Source organism: Lactuca virosa, chromosome 5, assembly GCF_052849685.1.
Source record: "Lactuca virosa cultivar CGN04683 chromosome 5, Lactuca_virosa_CGN04683_v6, whole genome shotgun sequence".
NCBI classification, from domain to species: Eukaryota; Viridiplantae; Streptophyta; class Magnoliopsida; order Asterales; family Asteraceae; genus Lactuca; species Lactuca virosa.
Window position 1 is genome coordinate 320,496,051 of NC_136430.1, and position 18,055 is coordinate 320,514,105.

General features: G+C 34.9%; 1 protein-coding gene across 2 annotated transcripts in view; it reads right to left on the reverse strand.

Annotated features, from left to right (window-relative positions):
* Window positions 1–9,317, reverse strand: part of LOC145115307 (MADS-box transcription factor 23-like) — a 54,488-nt gene extending 45,171 nt beyond the window's left edge. Inside the window, exons 1-3 of one of the 2 annotated variants that reach the window (XM_079051578.1) lie at window positions 9,225–9,317; window positions 8,765–8,979; window positions 2,557–2,635 (exon numbers count right to left, since the gene is read on the reverse strand). In XM_079051578.1, the coding sequence (XP_078907704.1) occupies window positions 2,557–2,635; window positions 8,765–8,946 (261 nt within the window). In that variant the 5' untranslated portion in view covers window positions 8,947–8,979; window positions 9,225–9,317. Of the gene's footprint in view, window positions 1–2,556; window positions 2,636–8,764; window positions 8,980–9,207 lie in introns of both variants that reach the window. The other variant, XM_079051579.1, reaches the window with a different exon arrangement.
* Between the last annotated feature and the right edge of the window lie 8,738 nt (window positions 9,318–18,055).

The window sequence follows — 18,055 nt, forward strand, 5'->3', positions numbered from 1 at the left end:
ATATGCACTTATTATATATGCATATTTTTTTTCGAGATATTTTTTTGCGAATATATTTTTATAGGACCAATTTGGTGTTTTATGTCATTTATTTTTAAAAAAATATTACAAAAAAAGTTTGCATTTTAAGAGTGGTTCATAGGAAAATATGAGTTCGTAAAAGATCTTGACCTTATATATATATATATATATATATATATATATATATATATATATATATATATATATATATATATATATGATTGTATGTATGTATGTATAGGGGTTGGATCCATTAGAATATGTAACTTTTTTAGGATCATTACGATCATTTTTCAACCATTGTTTTAAAGTTTATCTTATATCGAAAAAATAAATAAAATATGTAAATTCATAATTTTTTAACCTCTTTCCATGTTGATATTCGAAAAAAATATGTAACATTTGCATGATATGCACATCATTTAGAAAAAGATTTTTTTAGAGCTTATATTCCGTTGAAAAAAAATAACTAAAAATATGTAAATTCATCATTTCTTAACCTCTAATCATATTGATATTCACTTTTATTTATTTATTTTGCATATAACGTAAAATATGCACTATATGAAAATTAGTAGAAAAATATTTGTTTTGAATTTTCTTTCAACAAATCATCTTCTATAGCAACTTTCTAATTTATTAAGATATGTTTCCATCTGTAAATTAATGTGCACATGTGCAGATTTGTATAAATGCATATTTTCATTTGTGTATATGTGTATATGGTGCACATTTTACGTAATTCTTTTTGTGATATCAATATGGAAAAAAAGTTAACAAATGATGAATTTAAATATTTTTAGTTATTTTTTCCGATAAAAGATAAACTCTAAAATAAGGGTTGAAAAATCATGCACATTTGAGTTTGTTCATATATGCACTTTTTATAACTTTCTCTCTATATTTTTTTTAATAAGTCTTAATTGGCTAAGACGTTATAAAAGACGATTAATTTAAAAAAATTCAAAAAAATGTGTTTTTTCAAGTGATATGTGCATACGGTGCACATTTTTTGTAATTCCTTTTAGAAAATCAATATGGAAAGATGTTGAAAAATGATGAAATTTACATATTTTTATTTATTTTTTCGATAGAAGATAAGCTCTAAAACAATGAATGAAAAAGTATCATAATGATCCTAAAAAAGTTAATGATCATATTTGAAGTTTATTCTCTCTCTCTCTCTCTCTCTCTCTATATATATATATATATATATATATATATATATATATATATATATATATATATATATATATATATAGTACGTGGCTGTAAAATGTTCCTCAGGTGATTGATTTGGACTCTCTTCTCCTTTGATCTATCTCAATCTTTCAAGATAATGTTGTTCTTAGGTGTATTGATGTGACATTTTTCACCACAAGTTGGGCTTTATAGGACCTAATAAGAAAAGTGATTGGTATATAACAATTTGTTTTTATATATAACAATTTATGTTGTATAGAATTGTAAAATATAATATTTTAAATCATAAATTGTTATATATACGAAAAAAAAGGTTATGTATGAATCAACTCCTATAAAAATGATAAAGCTTTTAGTTCTCATTTAGACCACACAATGTTTTATGTCCTAATTTTTTTGTTTTTTTTGGGTTGAGAGTCATAGTAAAGGTAATGCGGTTGACTGGTACAGTGGTATGCATGGTTTTGTAACCTTTTTAGGGACTATATTCCCTTATTCCCCCATATGCTTGCTAGCCTATTTAAATAATAAAACAAATTTTTTATTCAAAAAAATGTTGGTGAATTATTTTCACTTTACATTCTAAGATTTTGGACTACGATCTTATAAAATGTTGTTGTGATATCTGAAATATCCCATTATGGTGGTCCTGGTGTCTGGTTGGTGGGCAAGATCACTTGGCGATGTCCCTATAAATGTGATGGGTTAACCCGACTGATTTGTGATGCGTTGAGTTCGTGGGGAGTCAACTCAGGGCAACTTAACTCACTCATAATGGGATCAATTCCAATTATTCATTAAAAAAAAGATCAGCAGGGCTAAATCTGATGAGATAACTCTTCAGAACCTTTTTTGCAACTTTTGGAAAACTGTTAGATTGTGTTTCTTATCCATTTGCGGGTAACTAGCTAGTAGTATATCATATTTTATTACCATATTTTCATGATCTCTAGTTCTAGAACAAACCTTATACGAATTTGGACACGACTTCTTGTTTTTGCCTTAATAAGAAGTTTCTATCTCGTTTGTATTATCCTATTACAAAATTCCTGATACCTAGACATAATATTGTCAAACTATTATATATGTGCTACCTAAGTATGTTTTACAACTTACTTAGCTAAGAAACTTAATCATATTAGTGATAATTAATATCCTCTTGATGCATGCCTACTTTTATATGTTACTTATAAGATTATTATTGTTTATTTATGTTGCATTATTTTATCTACATGCATCACCATTTTCCCATATATATAGCAAACAAAAAATAATAATAATAAAGCTATCCTTGATGATGCATGAAATTGATGGAAAACTAAAAAACAATACCTTAACTTGTGAAGAAAGATTTAAAAGTTGATGATTTTCCTCCTTCATTTTGTCATACCTCTCGGTAATTGTTTTCATGCTGAAAAGGATAGACCAGAAGATTAAAATATGCATGTGTATGTTATAACTTAAAGAGTAAATTACTTAAATCATCCCTATGGTTTGGTGAAAAATACACGTTTGGTCCCTAACTTTTTTTTTTGTACTCGGACCGTCCTTATTGTATGATTTTATTGTATTCTTAGTCCGTCACTAACATAAAAAGACTATACTACCCTTTATATTTATTTTTCAGATTTTTAATTTCTTTCATTATCTATTAATTTTAAAAAAGAATGTTGATTTATATGTATAAGGTTCCACCACCACCACTATCACTAAAAGAACCAACAACCACAACCACTACATGAACCACTAACCACCTTTCACCACCTCCTCTGTTGTCAAACACCACTGCTGTCAACTACCATCAACCAACCAAATTAAAACAAACCAATTTCAGATACTCAAAGTGTAACACCAGTTTTCCAGAATGGATCAGTTAAAGACTTAAAGGGGGCCAACGATAAGGTTTTGGGGGGAAAACCTTATGTCAGGATGTGGTGTGTTGATGACCACGACATGGCATGGAACTTAAATGAAGAGTATATCCTGATGAGCACCATGACGTGGTAAGAGGGTGGCCACGACATGGTGGCTGTTGCAGCTCAAGCCCAAGATTTTTAGGGTTTCTCCCATATTTAATGACTTTATCTCTTGGATTAGGTCATCTCCTTCAACTTTCATCTCCTCTTTTCAAAACCCTAACCTCATTTCCATGATTATGAGCTTGGTGGCTTGATCTTGAGGTTGTTTTCTTGATTTATTGAAGCTTGTGAAGGAAGGAACTTCTTCTTGCTGTAATCAAGCAAATAGCAAGTCTAGATGCATCATCTTCTTCACGTTTCTGAACCTTTGGAGGTGTAAATCTTGCTCCTTGAGCTTGTTCTTTTGATATTCATGTTTATGGTCATTATTGGTTGATTTTGGTCCTTTCTTGGATGCTCTTGGATTTTAGGAAAACTCCAAATTTCATTATGATACTCTTGTTGTCGTGGACTTCTGATTAAGTGAGAAAAAGGTTTTAGTTTGAGTGTTTTTGATCCCATGCACAAGTTTTGGTCATATTAAGGACTTAATGGACTTAGGGTTGTAGATCTTGCTTTGGGGCGAGGTTCTAATGTATAAAGTTGGAAACTTTATCCATTAAGTCATTGATAAGGACTAGATCTGAAGTTTTGGGCCTTGATCTATAAGGATTAAACTCTTAATGAAGAAATAAAAGATCCGCCAGTAACCACGACATGACCAAGGAGGGTCCACGATGTGGTGGAGTTCAAATTTGTGATAATGTTGTCCTGACATGCCCACAATATGGCCAAGGAGGGTCCACCATGTGTTGATGTCCTGCATGTCAACTATTTTTTCCTAACATGCCCATGACGTGGCCAAGTAGTCTCCATGTTATGGTGGTTGTTGACCTTGGTTGATTGTTGGCTTTTGTTGACCGTGACTGTTGCCTCTTGAACAGTTTGACCTTGGGTCAACCAGAAGGATTTGAGTTGTTAATGGAAGATTGATCTTTATTTGGTGTTAGACGGTTCGTGGGATTGATTAGTTCAAGGAGTGAGAGTGTTGTTGTGCTTCTTTGGTTCTTTGGTTCATGTGAGTTTCTCACTATGCCACATATGCCATTGTATATCCTTTGCATGATAAGATAGAAGCATTGTTATAGTACGAGCATTCTAGTTGATTTAAATACTTCCTTGATATGTATGTGTAGTATAGGACACTTGGTGTCATGTTATGCTAGACTGTTTTTGTGACTCTTGTATGAAATAATGTGGTTAGATCACAACACTTGTACGAAAGACAATGGTTGGATCACAACATTTATATAGTTATGAATGGTTAGGCTAATGTTAGTTTTGGATGGTCGTTAAGTGGATATACTAAGGGGTTGTATGTCGTCCAAGTTAGATAGCTTGAGAACATTCGTCTGTCTATCTAATCTCTGACTACATCTGACTTTATGTATTATATGAAAGACCATGATCTAGCTCCTGACAAATATATGAAAGACCATGATCTAGCCCTGACATTGACTTGTTATGTACGTTGGGCTAGGCCATTTAGGATCAGGGTTGGGGCCGTTATACTCTTTGGGCTGGGCTAATTATGTATGATGTATACTTGTGATTAGGAGAGCAGGTAGGTCGGCTTTAGAGACAAGGACTTTGTGTGGATGCATTGTATATATGCTGGAATACGTGGTATATTTGGGAACTCAGTAAGCTTTATGCTTACAGTTGTGGATAAAATGTTTTGCAGGTCGTTCGTGAGAATAGCTCGACGGGACGGTACACACGTATCGAAGATAATGATTTCCGTTGTCATGTAATTCAACTTTGATAACAATATGGTTTCAAACAAATTAATGTTACTTATTGTTTTTAAGTTAAAGATTTTTAATCGGTTAACCTGATTTCAAGTGAAAAATCTCTTTGTAATTTTTGGGACGTTACACAAACCCTAACTTTGATGCAAACAATCCAAAAAAAAACATAAAACCTAAATGAAAACAACCAAGAAAAACACAAACCCTAAATCTAATCAGAATGCGGCAAAATGAGATTGTTCAAATCCAAAATCCCAAAATCAATTTGCTCGACTATAATCGGAAAAAAAAAATAAACACAAACCCTAAATTATAGATTGCATCTAGCTTTACCGTGGTAGTTGTATTTTGAACGGAGAAAAGAGAAGAATGATAATGGCGAGGAAACCAAATGAAGAGGAAAGAAAAGAAGAACTTCAATCGACCTTTAAAACCAACAAAAAAATGGAGACAATGATAAAGGAGTAGACACAATGCACATAGATGAAACCAAATTGCATCTAGGTTTAGGGGTGAACCGGCGAAGAGGTAGAACGACATCGGAGGATCCGAAGGCCAAATGCTAGGGTTTTACCAAGATTATGGGTTTTTTTCTAGAGAAGGTAGCGGTGACTGGTGGGTCTAATGAAGGGTTTTTCACCGGTGAGGAAGGACTGAGAGAGGTGGATTCCGATAGTAGGAGGAGTAAAGGCGGATAGAGGTGGTGCCTTTAAATACACGAAGAAGGGGGATGTAGAGATGAAGGGTTAAGAGATAAAGGGTGAGGGTCGATTCCGGCGGATAAGGCACTACTTGGTAACCGGTAGTGGTGGACGGCTCCAACGTTGAAGTGGTGGCAACAAAGGTTGTATAGGTTATTCATTTCTCTAAAACCGACAAGGGATATATAGGTGAAGACGTGGGGGATATACATGTTACTTTATTATTTTATAAATAATTTTATTTAAAAAATAAATAAATAAACAATAAATTAATTAGAAACTAATTAATAAAGGCAATTTAGTTTTTTTTCGGTATAACAAGGACCAACACCACAATAAAAACATAGTATAGGGATGATCCGAGTGTAAAATAAAAGTTAGGGACCAAACGAGTTATTTTGACCAAACCATGGGGATGATTTTAGTAATTTACTCTAACTTAAATAATGTAACACAATGAGACCTAGGCCGACTTGGAGATTGTAATCTATATGTGTAGTGCATAAAAATAGGGATGTGCTTTGGGCCAGAACCGACCCGAACCTGACCGGACCCGAATAACTCGAAACCCGAATTGGATGAAAAGTTGGAACTGAAAACCGAACTTATTATATTAATACTGGATTGGTTCGGTTCGGGTAATAGTACGGCTTTCGGTTCAATTATTAACCCGAAAGGACCGAAATAACATGTACATTATCTTTTGAACCGAAATGACTCAAATAACCCAAATAAATACCCGAATAAACCAAATTTATAAATCATGAGAACAGAGCGTAAATGGTTGATGACAATCTCCTTACGTACTTTCTTATATATAACAACAATCAGAAATGTGTTATACAGTTTAGAACCTCTCTCCAAGTCGATATCAGAAGAAGCAGACCATTCATTCACTAATTCATTCATTTTGCTCAAAAATAATCGGATGTTTTCTAAAGACATGTTCATCTCTAGCATATTAGGTTGGTGTTGTTAACTAGAAACCTACTCATTAATGCAGGCAACGTAACAATGTTTATGTAAAATAACTCAAAAGTATGCTCATATTCAAGATGAACTTATTACTTATGTATTTTTAGTAAAATATATGTAACTTTAAGTTTTTTCTAATTCAGAAAAATGCAGTGTTGATGTTCATTTTCTTGATATTACCTACTCTACCGTACATCTTTGTTCATTTCTTTGTAATTTCTTTTGGGACGACATATATAGGAAGAAAAAAGAGATCAAATGACTATTCAATTTTCGAATTGGTCTTTTTGGCCTGATTAAACTGTTATTCGGGTAACCTGACCCAAAAGACCTAAAACCAGAATTGTGCTAAAATAGATACCCGAGAACCGATCCAAATAACTTATTCGGTCCTAATTTGGGTCAGTTCGGTTTGGGTTTTGGTTTTTGTTCGGGTATTCGATCCAAATGCACATCCCTACATAAAACTAATAATATTTTCATCACCACAATGAACATTAAACATACAGCAGTAACCTGCGCTTAAAATTAAGGTAAGGGTAATAAGCAGCTAGCTAGTCATAAGTACATACTGTCCATGTAATTATGGAAAAAATCATGTTGTTTTTACGTTGCATGAAAGTCCTAATAACTATAGTTTATGTTCTTTAGTCTAAATCTAAAGTTCTGTACATGTGTTCTCAAAGATATCTAAATCCTAAACTTGCTAAAAACTTGAGATCGATGTGCATCAAGTAATTAATAAAACTTTGATCTTTTTTTTTCACGAGTACTCCAATCTCCAGCATTTCGTGTCTTAGGTTCATGAAAGTTCAAATATCACAGTGAGATAGCAAAAACTTACACCTGAACCCAAGTTCTATCTGCAGATGTATATTAACCCTCTTTCATTGTTGAGATTATCTCTTATCTGCAATTTATCAATTTTCTGTTCTTTATCCCTTATTTTAAGGGCTTCAAACGTTTCCTATCTTATCTAGGGTTCTCTTTTCTTTTCCAGGTATATATATATATATATATATATATATATATATATATATATATATATATATATATATATATATATATATATATATATATAGGTTTCGTGAGAACACCTTAAAAAAATTGAAAAAAATACAAATCATAAAATTGAACATATATCTATGTCCAGGAGAAAAAAAAAATTGGAAAAAAAATTGCATCATTAAAATTGATCCATGATTCAATTTTAATTTTTTATTTTGCATCATTATGATCAATGATTCAATTTTAATGATCCAAAATTTTTTTTCCAAAATTTTTTTCCCGGACAAATATCTATTCTCGATTTTATGATTTGTATTTTTTTAAAATTTTTTAAGGTGTCCTCACGAGTCATCGGGTGAGAACTCATTTTAAAGTGAGGACATATTAAAAAAATTAAAAAATAATCTAAAAAAATACAAATCATAAAATCGAGCATAGATCTATGTCTGGGAAAAAAAATTTGGAAAAAAAATTTTGGATCATTAAAATTGAATCATGGATCATAATGATGCAAAATAAAAAATTAAAATTAAATCATGAATCAATTTTAATGATGCATATTTTTTTTTCCAATTTTTTTTCTCTCAAACATAGATCTATGCTCGATTTTATGATATGTATTTTTAAAATTTTTTTAAGATATCCTTACGAGTTCTCATTTTAAAATGAGTTCTCACAGAAACCGGAACCTATATATATATATATATATATATATATATATATATATATATATATATATATATATATATATATATATATATATATATATGCCTTCTGATTCAATTAATAAGAAAGCAAGTTTCAATTTACTACTGTTAAATTTATTATTCCTAAAAAACAACATTGATCAAATCAATTGATCAGTACTACTACTATACATGTCGATCAAAAAAAAAAAAGTAAAGTGACATCCTCTATACTCTACAAACCGTATATTATATAATTGCAGGTATAGATGCCCTAGTTTTTTCCTATTTGCAGAATGACAAACTAACATTTGTGCATGACCAAGGTCATATAAACGAAACTACATATATAGGTCAAGCAAAAGATGTATATATAATAAGTATGTAAAAGTTGACTAAACCTTGAGCTAGCGAACTCGTGGAGCTTCCCGGTGCTAGAGAAGATAATGATTCCGATTTCAGCGTCGCACAAGATAGCCAACTCCTTAGCCTTCTTCAACAATCCATTCCTTCTCTTAGAGAAAGTAACTTGCCTGTTGGTTGAGTTATCAATCCTTCGAATCACTATCTTCTCTCTCCCCATTAATTAGTTGGAATTCAACAACCCGCTTTCGATCTGTTGATATTAGATCAAGGAAATTAAAAACAAGAAGCAAAGAGAATCAGGAAAAAAGTGAGAGTATACATATCAGTGGGGAATCCAAGAAATCATTATTCATCTTATTACAACTTTAAAAAGATGTAATTCCAAAGTTAGCTATATCAAAGATTACGTGTCTGTAAGATCATTTATGCAAACAGGACAAAGAAAATACTATGAAAACAAAGGGTACGTGTGGATTACATATAGAAAAAGCTTACTAATTTAAGCTTAATTAGCGTATTGAAGATTCTTAGGGATCGGAGAAGGAGTTCTTATTTGGGCGTGAGATAGCAGTTCTATTCATGGAATACGGACAGCTAAACTAATCATTAAATATTAAACGACCGACGACCGTATACAATTCTAAATTCATTTATTATATGAGTAGAGTAGATAACGTAATATATAGTAAGCTTTTTTCAAGCAATGTTTATTTTTTAACTAAGCTAATTGATTAAAAAAATACAAATCAAATATGAATCTATAGATTTTTGGAGTTAATTTAAAAACAAATTTAAGTGTAAACAATCATCATTATACGTATTATACACCAATAATAAAGTCATACAACTTTAATAAAATATCATAATCATATTTTTGAAATAAGTTATATCTCTAGTTTCAATATCTTTCTAATGTTTGCAATACAATAATATAATCAACATCAATAACATATATAAATAACATTTATATGCATTATATAAGACAATCACAATTTAAATAAAAGGAAACATCATAACTGTATGTAATGTATATTGGTATTAATATTAAACTTAATAAATAAGCTTACAATGTACAACAATAACCAATTAGTTGGAAGTTGAAACTTTCCAAATTAACTAGTGATATACACGTCCGTTGGTCAGGTGGTCGGATTTAAAAAAAATGGATCGATTTAATTTTTACCAAATGAATGTAGTTTCTAACATATTTACTAAAAATATTTAGATAAGTAAAAGAATGTCTTTTTTTACTCAAAAATACATACATGGTCCATAAAGATCCTTAAACGGGCTTTTTAGTGCATCTTTTTTTTTTTGCGTAAATTGTAAATAATAACAACTTACTTTACCCAATCTTCCGATATGGGAGATGAACTTTTATTACCCGTATGAAAATTCTAAATAGATTGTCATTATAGGTAAACATATGTTATTATTTTTTGTACTTATATTGTTCATTTGTTTCAATTATACAAATACATACAAACTTATTTTTGTTCATTATACCAACCTACATTCTTTGCAATTATTTTTGGTAGTTAACCTAACTGTAAATTCAAGTACAATCGTATTAGTTGGTTACCTACAACAAATACCAATGCACTTACATTGTTAATTCTTGTAATCAGTCCAAATATGGGCTAAATGTGTTAAAACACAATACACTTTCATTTTTTTTTACTAAAATAACATATTTCTCACATATGTATTATAAAATAGTACTTATATTTTTAAAATATTTCAAATTAAACCATTGTACTTTAAAAATACATTGCTTGAATTCATTAGCAGTAAATAGCAATGTAGTTTAGTATAGACACATTCACATTTAGCCCATATTACTATGATCTTAAAAACGATTAGAATGCTATTCCAAAACACGACATGAATGATGAGTTAAACCTTATAAAAGACTGTATTTTATATTGTTAAACTAATTTTCTTTAATTGTTGTGAACATCCACCTACTTTATTTGAAAGTTATTCAATTATCTTACAAGCAAGTTAAGTTTAATGGAAAAATACAATAATATGTCTCATAGGGGTAATATCGTCCAATAATATGACTCATCTTTTCTTGGGCAAATTGCAAAGAATAACAACTTATTTTTACCCAGTCTTCTAATATAGGAGATGAAATTCTTTATTACCTGTAAGAAAATCGTAAGTAAATTGTCATTACAGGTAAAAAATTGTATTATTTTTCTAGTATATGTAAAAGAATATCAATAGATATAACTTTGACAGACACAAGGATTTGTAAAACTTTATAGCATTAAATAAAACACAAAAAGCCAAAATCAAGGAATAAGTAAATTACATTTCCCTTTGTACAAAATAACATGTTGATTGAGGATTTCAATGTATTGAAATGTAAAACTAACCTATTTTTTGTCTATTTTTTATGATACGATGCAAAAAAAAAAAAAAAAAAAAAAAAAAACAAGTTAGTTTCGCTAAATATCAACGTACTTTCATTTTTCGATTTTTGTGACCTGATGCGAAAAATGTGAAGTTATTTTTTTTCATGCTAATTAACAATGTACTTCCATTTTTATATTGGTTTACCCGATTAAAAAAAACAAAATAGTTTCTTTTAGTGCGTTAAATAGCAACTTAGTTTTTTTTTTTTTGCTATATAGCAAGGTACGTTTTTCCTATTTTTTGTGAGATGATGGCAAAAAATGGTCACTTAGTTTTTTTTTGCGGTAAATAGCACCTTTTTTTTTTTTTTTTTTTTGTGAATTGATACAAAAAAAACCAAGTTAGAGATAAAAATATGTTTTTACTTTCCGATGTATGTTCTCATTTATTCATTTGCGTCCACAATATGGTTTAAAACAACAAAAAAAATATTTCCATTTTCCAATAAAAATATAATAACCAAAGATAATTATGTTGATGTTATTCATTTTCATTTCTAATCCGTTTCATAAATGTTTCAATCCAGTTTAAATAACTTGTCAATTTAGTATAATTTGCAACCAAGTGTTAGACATAATTTTAATTATCTATACTTACTATATATCACCAATCAAATACAATCATTCATAAACATTACATTTAGTCGGACACAACATTTCGGTCAACATTTTAAGATTTTAACTTTCTTCAACCTCTCGATACTCTTCAATGTGAAAACATTTGTTACAAATTTAACACATTTATCCACGTCCCATAGAAAAGTGGACTTGACTTTATTATGCATAAAACCACAACTCTCGATACCAATATAAAAGCATTAGAAAATTTTGTTAAGGATTAAATAGTCATCTTATTGTAACAGCCCAAAATTTTAAGTAAAAATTTTCATTTAAATATTAGCAATCCATGTTTAATAATTAGAAATTTCCATAATAAGTTGTTTCCAAAATTCGATACATCAACATATTATTCAGAAAGATCAGAGTGTCTATAATAACTAGTGGGGAAAAATGTTGGAGAGTGCACACCGCGCCATAAAGTCGGGCCCTTGCCCTTAGAGCTAGAAGTACCTGTAACATCCAACAAAACTGTAAGCACACGTTTAGTGAGTTTCCTAAAACACACAAAACATATAACCACATAATGCCATACACACATATATATAAGGTTGTCATAGACTCCCTCCATGGTCTTCACTTGGAATGTCATGGGCTACCCCCATGGTCTTATATCCCCGAGCCATGGGATCCTCCCATGGTCTTGTCAAATGTCATGGGCTCCCCCATGGTCTTCACATAATTCACACATAGATCAAATAGCAACCATTACATATTTCCATGACTAAACATTTCATATTAGTTAATGGGCCGACCTTGGTGCCTTCGACCCATGAGTGTAGTGAAAAGACTCACCTCAAACACTGGACGGTAGTTGACTAGGTCCCGGCTCCGAATATTAGCTCAACTCAACCCCTAAACAGAAACAATTCCTTAAATACAACTCAAAATGCCCTAAAACCCCTTTAAAGTCAAACTTGGTCAAAGACTAAAGTCAAAGGTCAAAGTCAAAGGTCAAAGTCAACGGTCCGAGTTGACCCAACTCGCCGAGTTGTCCTTCAACTTGTCGAGTTTCTCCATTAACTGCACAGATCGATAAATATCCCATCAACTCGCCGAGTTCACTTAATGAACTCGCCGAGTTAACCAGAAATCCAACAACTTAATGCATTAAGCACTTTCCAACAAATCTAGGAACTCCAATTCTCAGATCTCCTTCAAAATGATGTCTAGAAGGGTAAAGTTTCCAACTTTACCCTTAGGAAGCATCCAAAACGAGTCAAACCCAAACCCTAGACCCATTAGAGTGAGGCTTAACCCATTAAGCCCTTAAACTCTCAAAACATAGTCCCAAAATACATATATGACCTCCTGAGGCTGGAAAATCACGTAAAGTTTCCAACTTTACGTCTGTGCATGCTAAAGAGAAACCCTAGGACTCAATATGGGTTTAATAAAGGACTTATTGCATAAATGGGACCTAGGACCTAGTAAATCTTGCAACTTTAAGCCAAATGAAGCCATAAAATGGCTAGATCTAACATGACAACCCCTGGAACCCTCAACTTCTTGAACAACTCAACCAAGAGTCCAAAATCAAGATAAAACTCCAAATAAAGAGATCTAGATGATAACAAAGAAAGGTATAAGCTTGATACCTCCAAATGACTGAAATAAGTGGGGAGATTCTAGATCTAAATCTTCCCCTAAGCTATACACCTTCCACTTCAAAGATTCACCAAAATTGATGCAAAATAACAACACTTAAGGCCCTCCACAAGCTCACACACTCACAAGGACGATGATACACACTTTTAGGGTTTTCTGGACAGAGGAGGCTGGTAAGGAGGCCAACCAAGGGGCTTAAGGCTTTTAAATAGGGTGCAACACCCTAAAAATTAGGGTTTTCTTCCCAGACGCTAACTCGCCAATTTAGTGCACCCCAAATCGTCGAGTTGGTTCCTCAATATCCGCGGCCAAACTATCTCGACACAACGAGTTGAAGCTTCCAACTCGTCGAGTCCCCAAAGGAAAATATAAATATTTGAATAAATAACTTATACTGGAGCCAAGCGTTACAAATATCCCTCACTTGAACTAGACTTCGTCCTCGAAGTCTGCTGATGCAAAGAGATCAGGATAATGCTTTCTCATCTCGTCCTCTGGCTCCCCGGTCCATTCGAAGCCTCTTCGGTGTTGTCGTTGCACCTTTACCAACTTCACCTCTTTGTTACAAAGAGCCTTAGTCTTTCTATCCAGAATTGCAATGGGCTTCTCAACATAATTCAAGCTCTCATCCACCTAAATGTCATCCAATGAAATAACTACAGATTCAGATTCACACTTCCGGAGCTGAGACACATGGAAGGTGTTATGGATCTGACTGAGATCATCCGGAAGGTCCAATAATTCGAGGTCCCAGCTTGCCCCTCTTCCGAAACCGAATAACACCCTTCCAAGGTGACACCTTCAGCAACACAAAATCTCCCACCTGAAACTCGAGATCCGAACGATGCCGGTCAGCATAACTTTTCTAACGGCTCTGCGCGACACGCAACCTGTCACGCACCTGCCAAATCAACTCAGTGGTCTTAAGCACCACCTCAGTGCTTCCCATAACTCAATGTCCAACCTTCCCCCAATAAACTGGAGTCTGACACCTCCGAACATACAACATCTCAAACGGGGGTCGGTCAATACTATCATTATAACTATTGTTATATGAGAACTCTGCTAGAGGGAGGTAAGTATCCCAACTCCCCCCGAAATCCAATACACATGTCTGAAGCATATCCTCGAGCGTCTGGATCGTACGCTCGCTCTGTCCATCGGTCTGGGGGTGGTAAGCAGTGTCGAAATGCAATTGAGTACCCAAATCCTCATGAAACTTCCTCAAGAATCTGGAGGTGAAACGAACATCGCGGTCCGAGACCACAGATATCGGCACCCCGTGCCTAATTACCACCTCCCGCACATAAATATCTGCAAATTTCTCGGCGAAGATACTCTCGAAAATAGGAATAAAATGCGCACTTTTGGTCAACCTGTCCACAATAACCCAAATGGAATCCACACCCCGCGAGGCCTCTGATGTTCAACATTGACCTTCCTGCAGGTCAGACACCGCTCGACAAACCACACAACCTCCTGCTTCATGCAGGGCCACCAATAGCTCAATCTCAGGTCTCGGTACATCTTTGTGGCCCCCGAATGAATAGAAAATTTGGACTTGTGCGCCTCCTTGAAGATTCTTTGTCTCACACCCCTAGATGCCGGAACCCAAACTCTGCCACACTGAGTCAATAATCCCCGACTATCTCGAACAAACAACAGAATTTGCCCCCGAATCCGCTTGATCTTCTAGTTCTCCCTTTTTTAAACCCTCCAGCTGTGCCTCCTTAATCATATCCAATAAAGGTGAAATCATTGTCATCCTCAAGCAAACATCTCAAATCGGGGCACTTACCGTCTTACGACTCAAAGTATCGGCTACCACATTGGCCTTCCGGGATGGTACAAGATCTTACAGTCATAATCTTTCACCACATCTAACCACCTCCTCTGACGCATATTTAAATTCTGTTGATCCATCAAATACTTCAAACTCTTGTGATCGGTGAGGATGGTACATCATACCCCATATAGATAATGCCTCCAAATCTTTAGGGCAGATACCACTGCCCTTAATTACAAATCATGAGTGGGGTAATTCGCCCCATGGGCTTCAGCTGCCTCGAGGCATAAGCAATCACATTCCCCTCTCTGCATCAGCACAACTCCTAACCCTGAAATAGAAGCGTCGCAATACACTACAAAATCATCCAATCCTTCGGGTAGAGCAAGAATCAGGGCCTCACATAATTTCTGCCTCAATGTCTCGAAAGCCGACTGCTGATCTGGACCCCACCAAAAGGTCACACTCTTCTTAGTCAAACGGGTCAAGGGTACAACAATTTTGGAGAAGTCCTGGATGAATCTCCGATAATACCCTACTAATCCCAAGAAACTCCCGATCTTGGATGCGTTTTTTGAAACCTCCCAGTGCATTACCGCCTCAATCTTGGCGGGATCTACCAAAATACCCTCTTGGTTGATGATGTGCCCTAGAAACTGCACCTCACGCAATCAAAACTCGCATTTGGACAATTTTGCATAAAGCCTCTCCCTCCTTAAGGTCTCCAACACCTCTCTCAAATGCTGCTCATGCTGTTCCTTGGTCTTAGAATGCACCAAGATGTTGTAACATTCGAGTTCTGAGGTATTAAAATATTAAATTAATTTTAAATTTCAATTGGAAGAGGCGTATGACGTGAGCCATAGTGGTCACGTCGTGAGTAGGATCCTTGACAGTTTGACCCGTGTTCTAGGACCTCACGACGTGAGGCATAAGACCCCACGACGTGAGTCATGCCTGATGATCCTAAACCCTAAAAATCAGGTATAAAACAAAATAAGGAGGCTAGGGTCGTCCATCCTCAGCCTCTTTCACTCCCTAGTCACTGAAAAACCCTAGATTCGGCCTTCCTGAGATCTTGATCCATTGTTGGTGGTATTGGTGTGTTATAGTGGTTGATTTCCTTGAAGAAGAAGAAGAAGAAGAAGCTCTTGTGGAGGTTCCTTTGGACGACACAAGCCCCTTCTAGTGGCACTTCTGAGCTCATAGGCCTCTGTAAGTCTCAAAGATCCCGACTTTCTCTTCTAATCTTTCTAGATCTAGGTTATGGTTACCATCTTTGGATGGGATCTTGAAGAATCATGCATGAGGTCCATAAAGTTAGCAACTTTATGGACCATTAAGTCATTTGTTGTGTTAGAACCCATGGATCTGGATTTTGGTGCAAGTTTTGAACTCCAAGTTTGGATCTTGATGTTTATACCCATCTTTTGACCTAACTAGTGTTTAAGTCATGCATGGGACATGCATGACTGAAAAGATATGATTTTTATGGCCCTTTAGGCTAGATATGGTATCCTGGAAAGTCCCAAACTCGCATAAAAAAGGATTAAGAGCTTAATGCTCACAGAACAGTTCTCACGACGTGAGAAGTATGGTCTCACGACGTGAGCACGTCGTTTTCCCCGATCTGAAACCCTGAGATGAGTGAACTGAGTTGACTCGCTGTGTCGACCCAAGATGAGTTGACTCTCACGACGTGAGCCAGGGAAGGTCACGACGTGAGGATGAAATAATGAGAAAAGTTTACCATTGACCTTGACCGTTGACTTTGACTTTGACCAAAGGTTGACCAGTTGGACTTGTGAGGGTATATTGGTAATTTAGGATTTTATGGACTTGGTCCTATGGTGATTATAGGTGGTGGAGTTCGTGGCTATGATTCGGGAGTTTGATCTTATCTCTACAGTTCGACATTGTGAGGTGATTTGTCCTCACTATACTAACAGGGTCGAAGGCACCAATGTCGGCCCTTTTCGGATTTGTAGCCGGGTTTACTGCATGATGATATGATTAGTGACCTGTTAGGTCGGTATCTTGGTATATAGGATGATGCTATGTTAGTGACCTGTTAGGTCGGTATCCTGGTATATAGGATGATGATATGATTAGTGATCTGTTAGATCGGTCTGACTGTTTGTATATGCTAGCATTTGATATTATGTGTTGATTGTGTGATTAGGGATGGGTTGAGGCGGACTTGGTTTGTGCTGAAGGCCAACAAATCCAGGGCAGACCGGATAGACTGCAGACCCGGTAAGGGCGTACTAGTCAGACCGGAGGCCCGACGAGCGGTCTGGATAGGCTGAAGGCACGCGAGGCAGTCCAGATGTGCCGATGGCTCAGAGAGCGGTCCAGATAGGCTGATGGCCCTGTGAGGCGATCCAGTCAGGCTGATGGCTCAGTATGCATGCCATTTATTTTCTATGATATGGTTATGTTGTATGGCGTTGGTATTTTGGGTGAAACTCACTAAGCTTCGGGCTTACAGTTTTGGATTTTGTTTCAGGTACTTCAGATGATCACGGGAAGGTGAAGGCGTGACCGTGCACCTCCTCACATTTTTATGATAACACGAAGCCCCCGACCTTTGATGGGATTTAGGACCCGATTGTAGCCATGAGATGGCTGTATGACGTGGAGGGATGCTTCTTCACATGCTCATGTCCTGCTGACCAGAAGGTCAGATGTGCTCTGAACCAGCTGATGTCCGGAGCAAAGGACTGGTGAAGGTTGATGACTGGCACAGAAGTTCTTGGATTTGTGGCAGGTTATGGAGTCAGTGACGGAGATCACACGTATGTTCACTGAGATGGCGATGTTTTGCCCTGTGTTTGCTTCCGAGCAGGCTCAGATGACACGTTATTTGAGCATGCTCAAGACCAAAATCT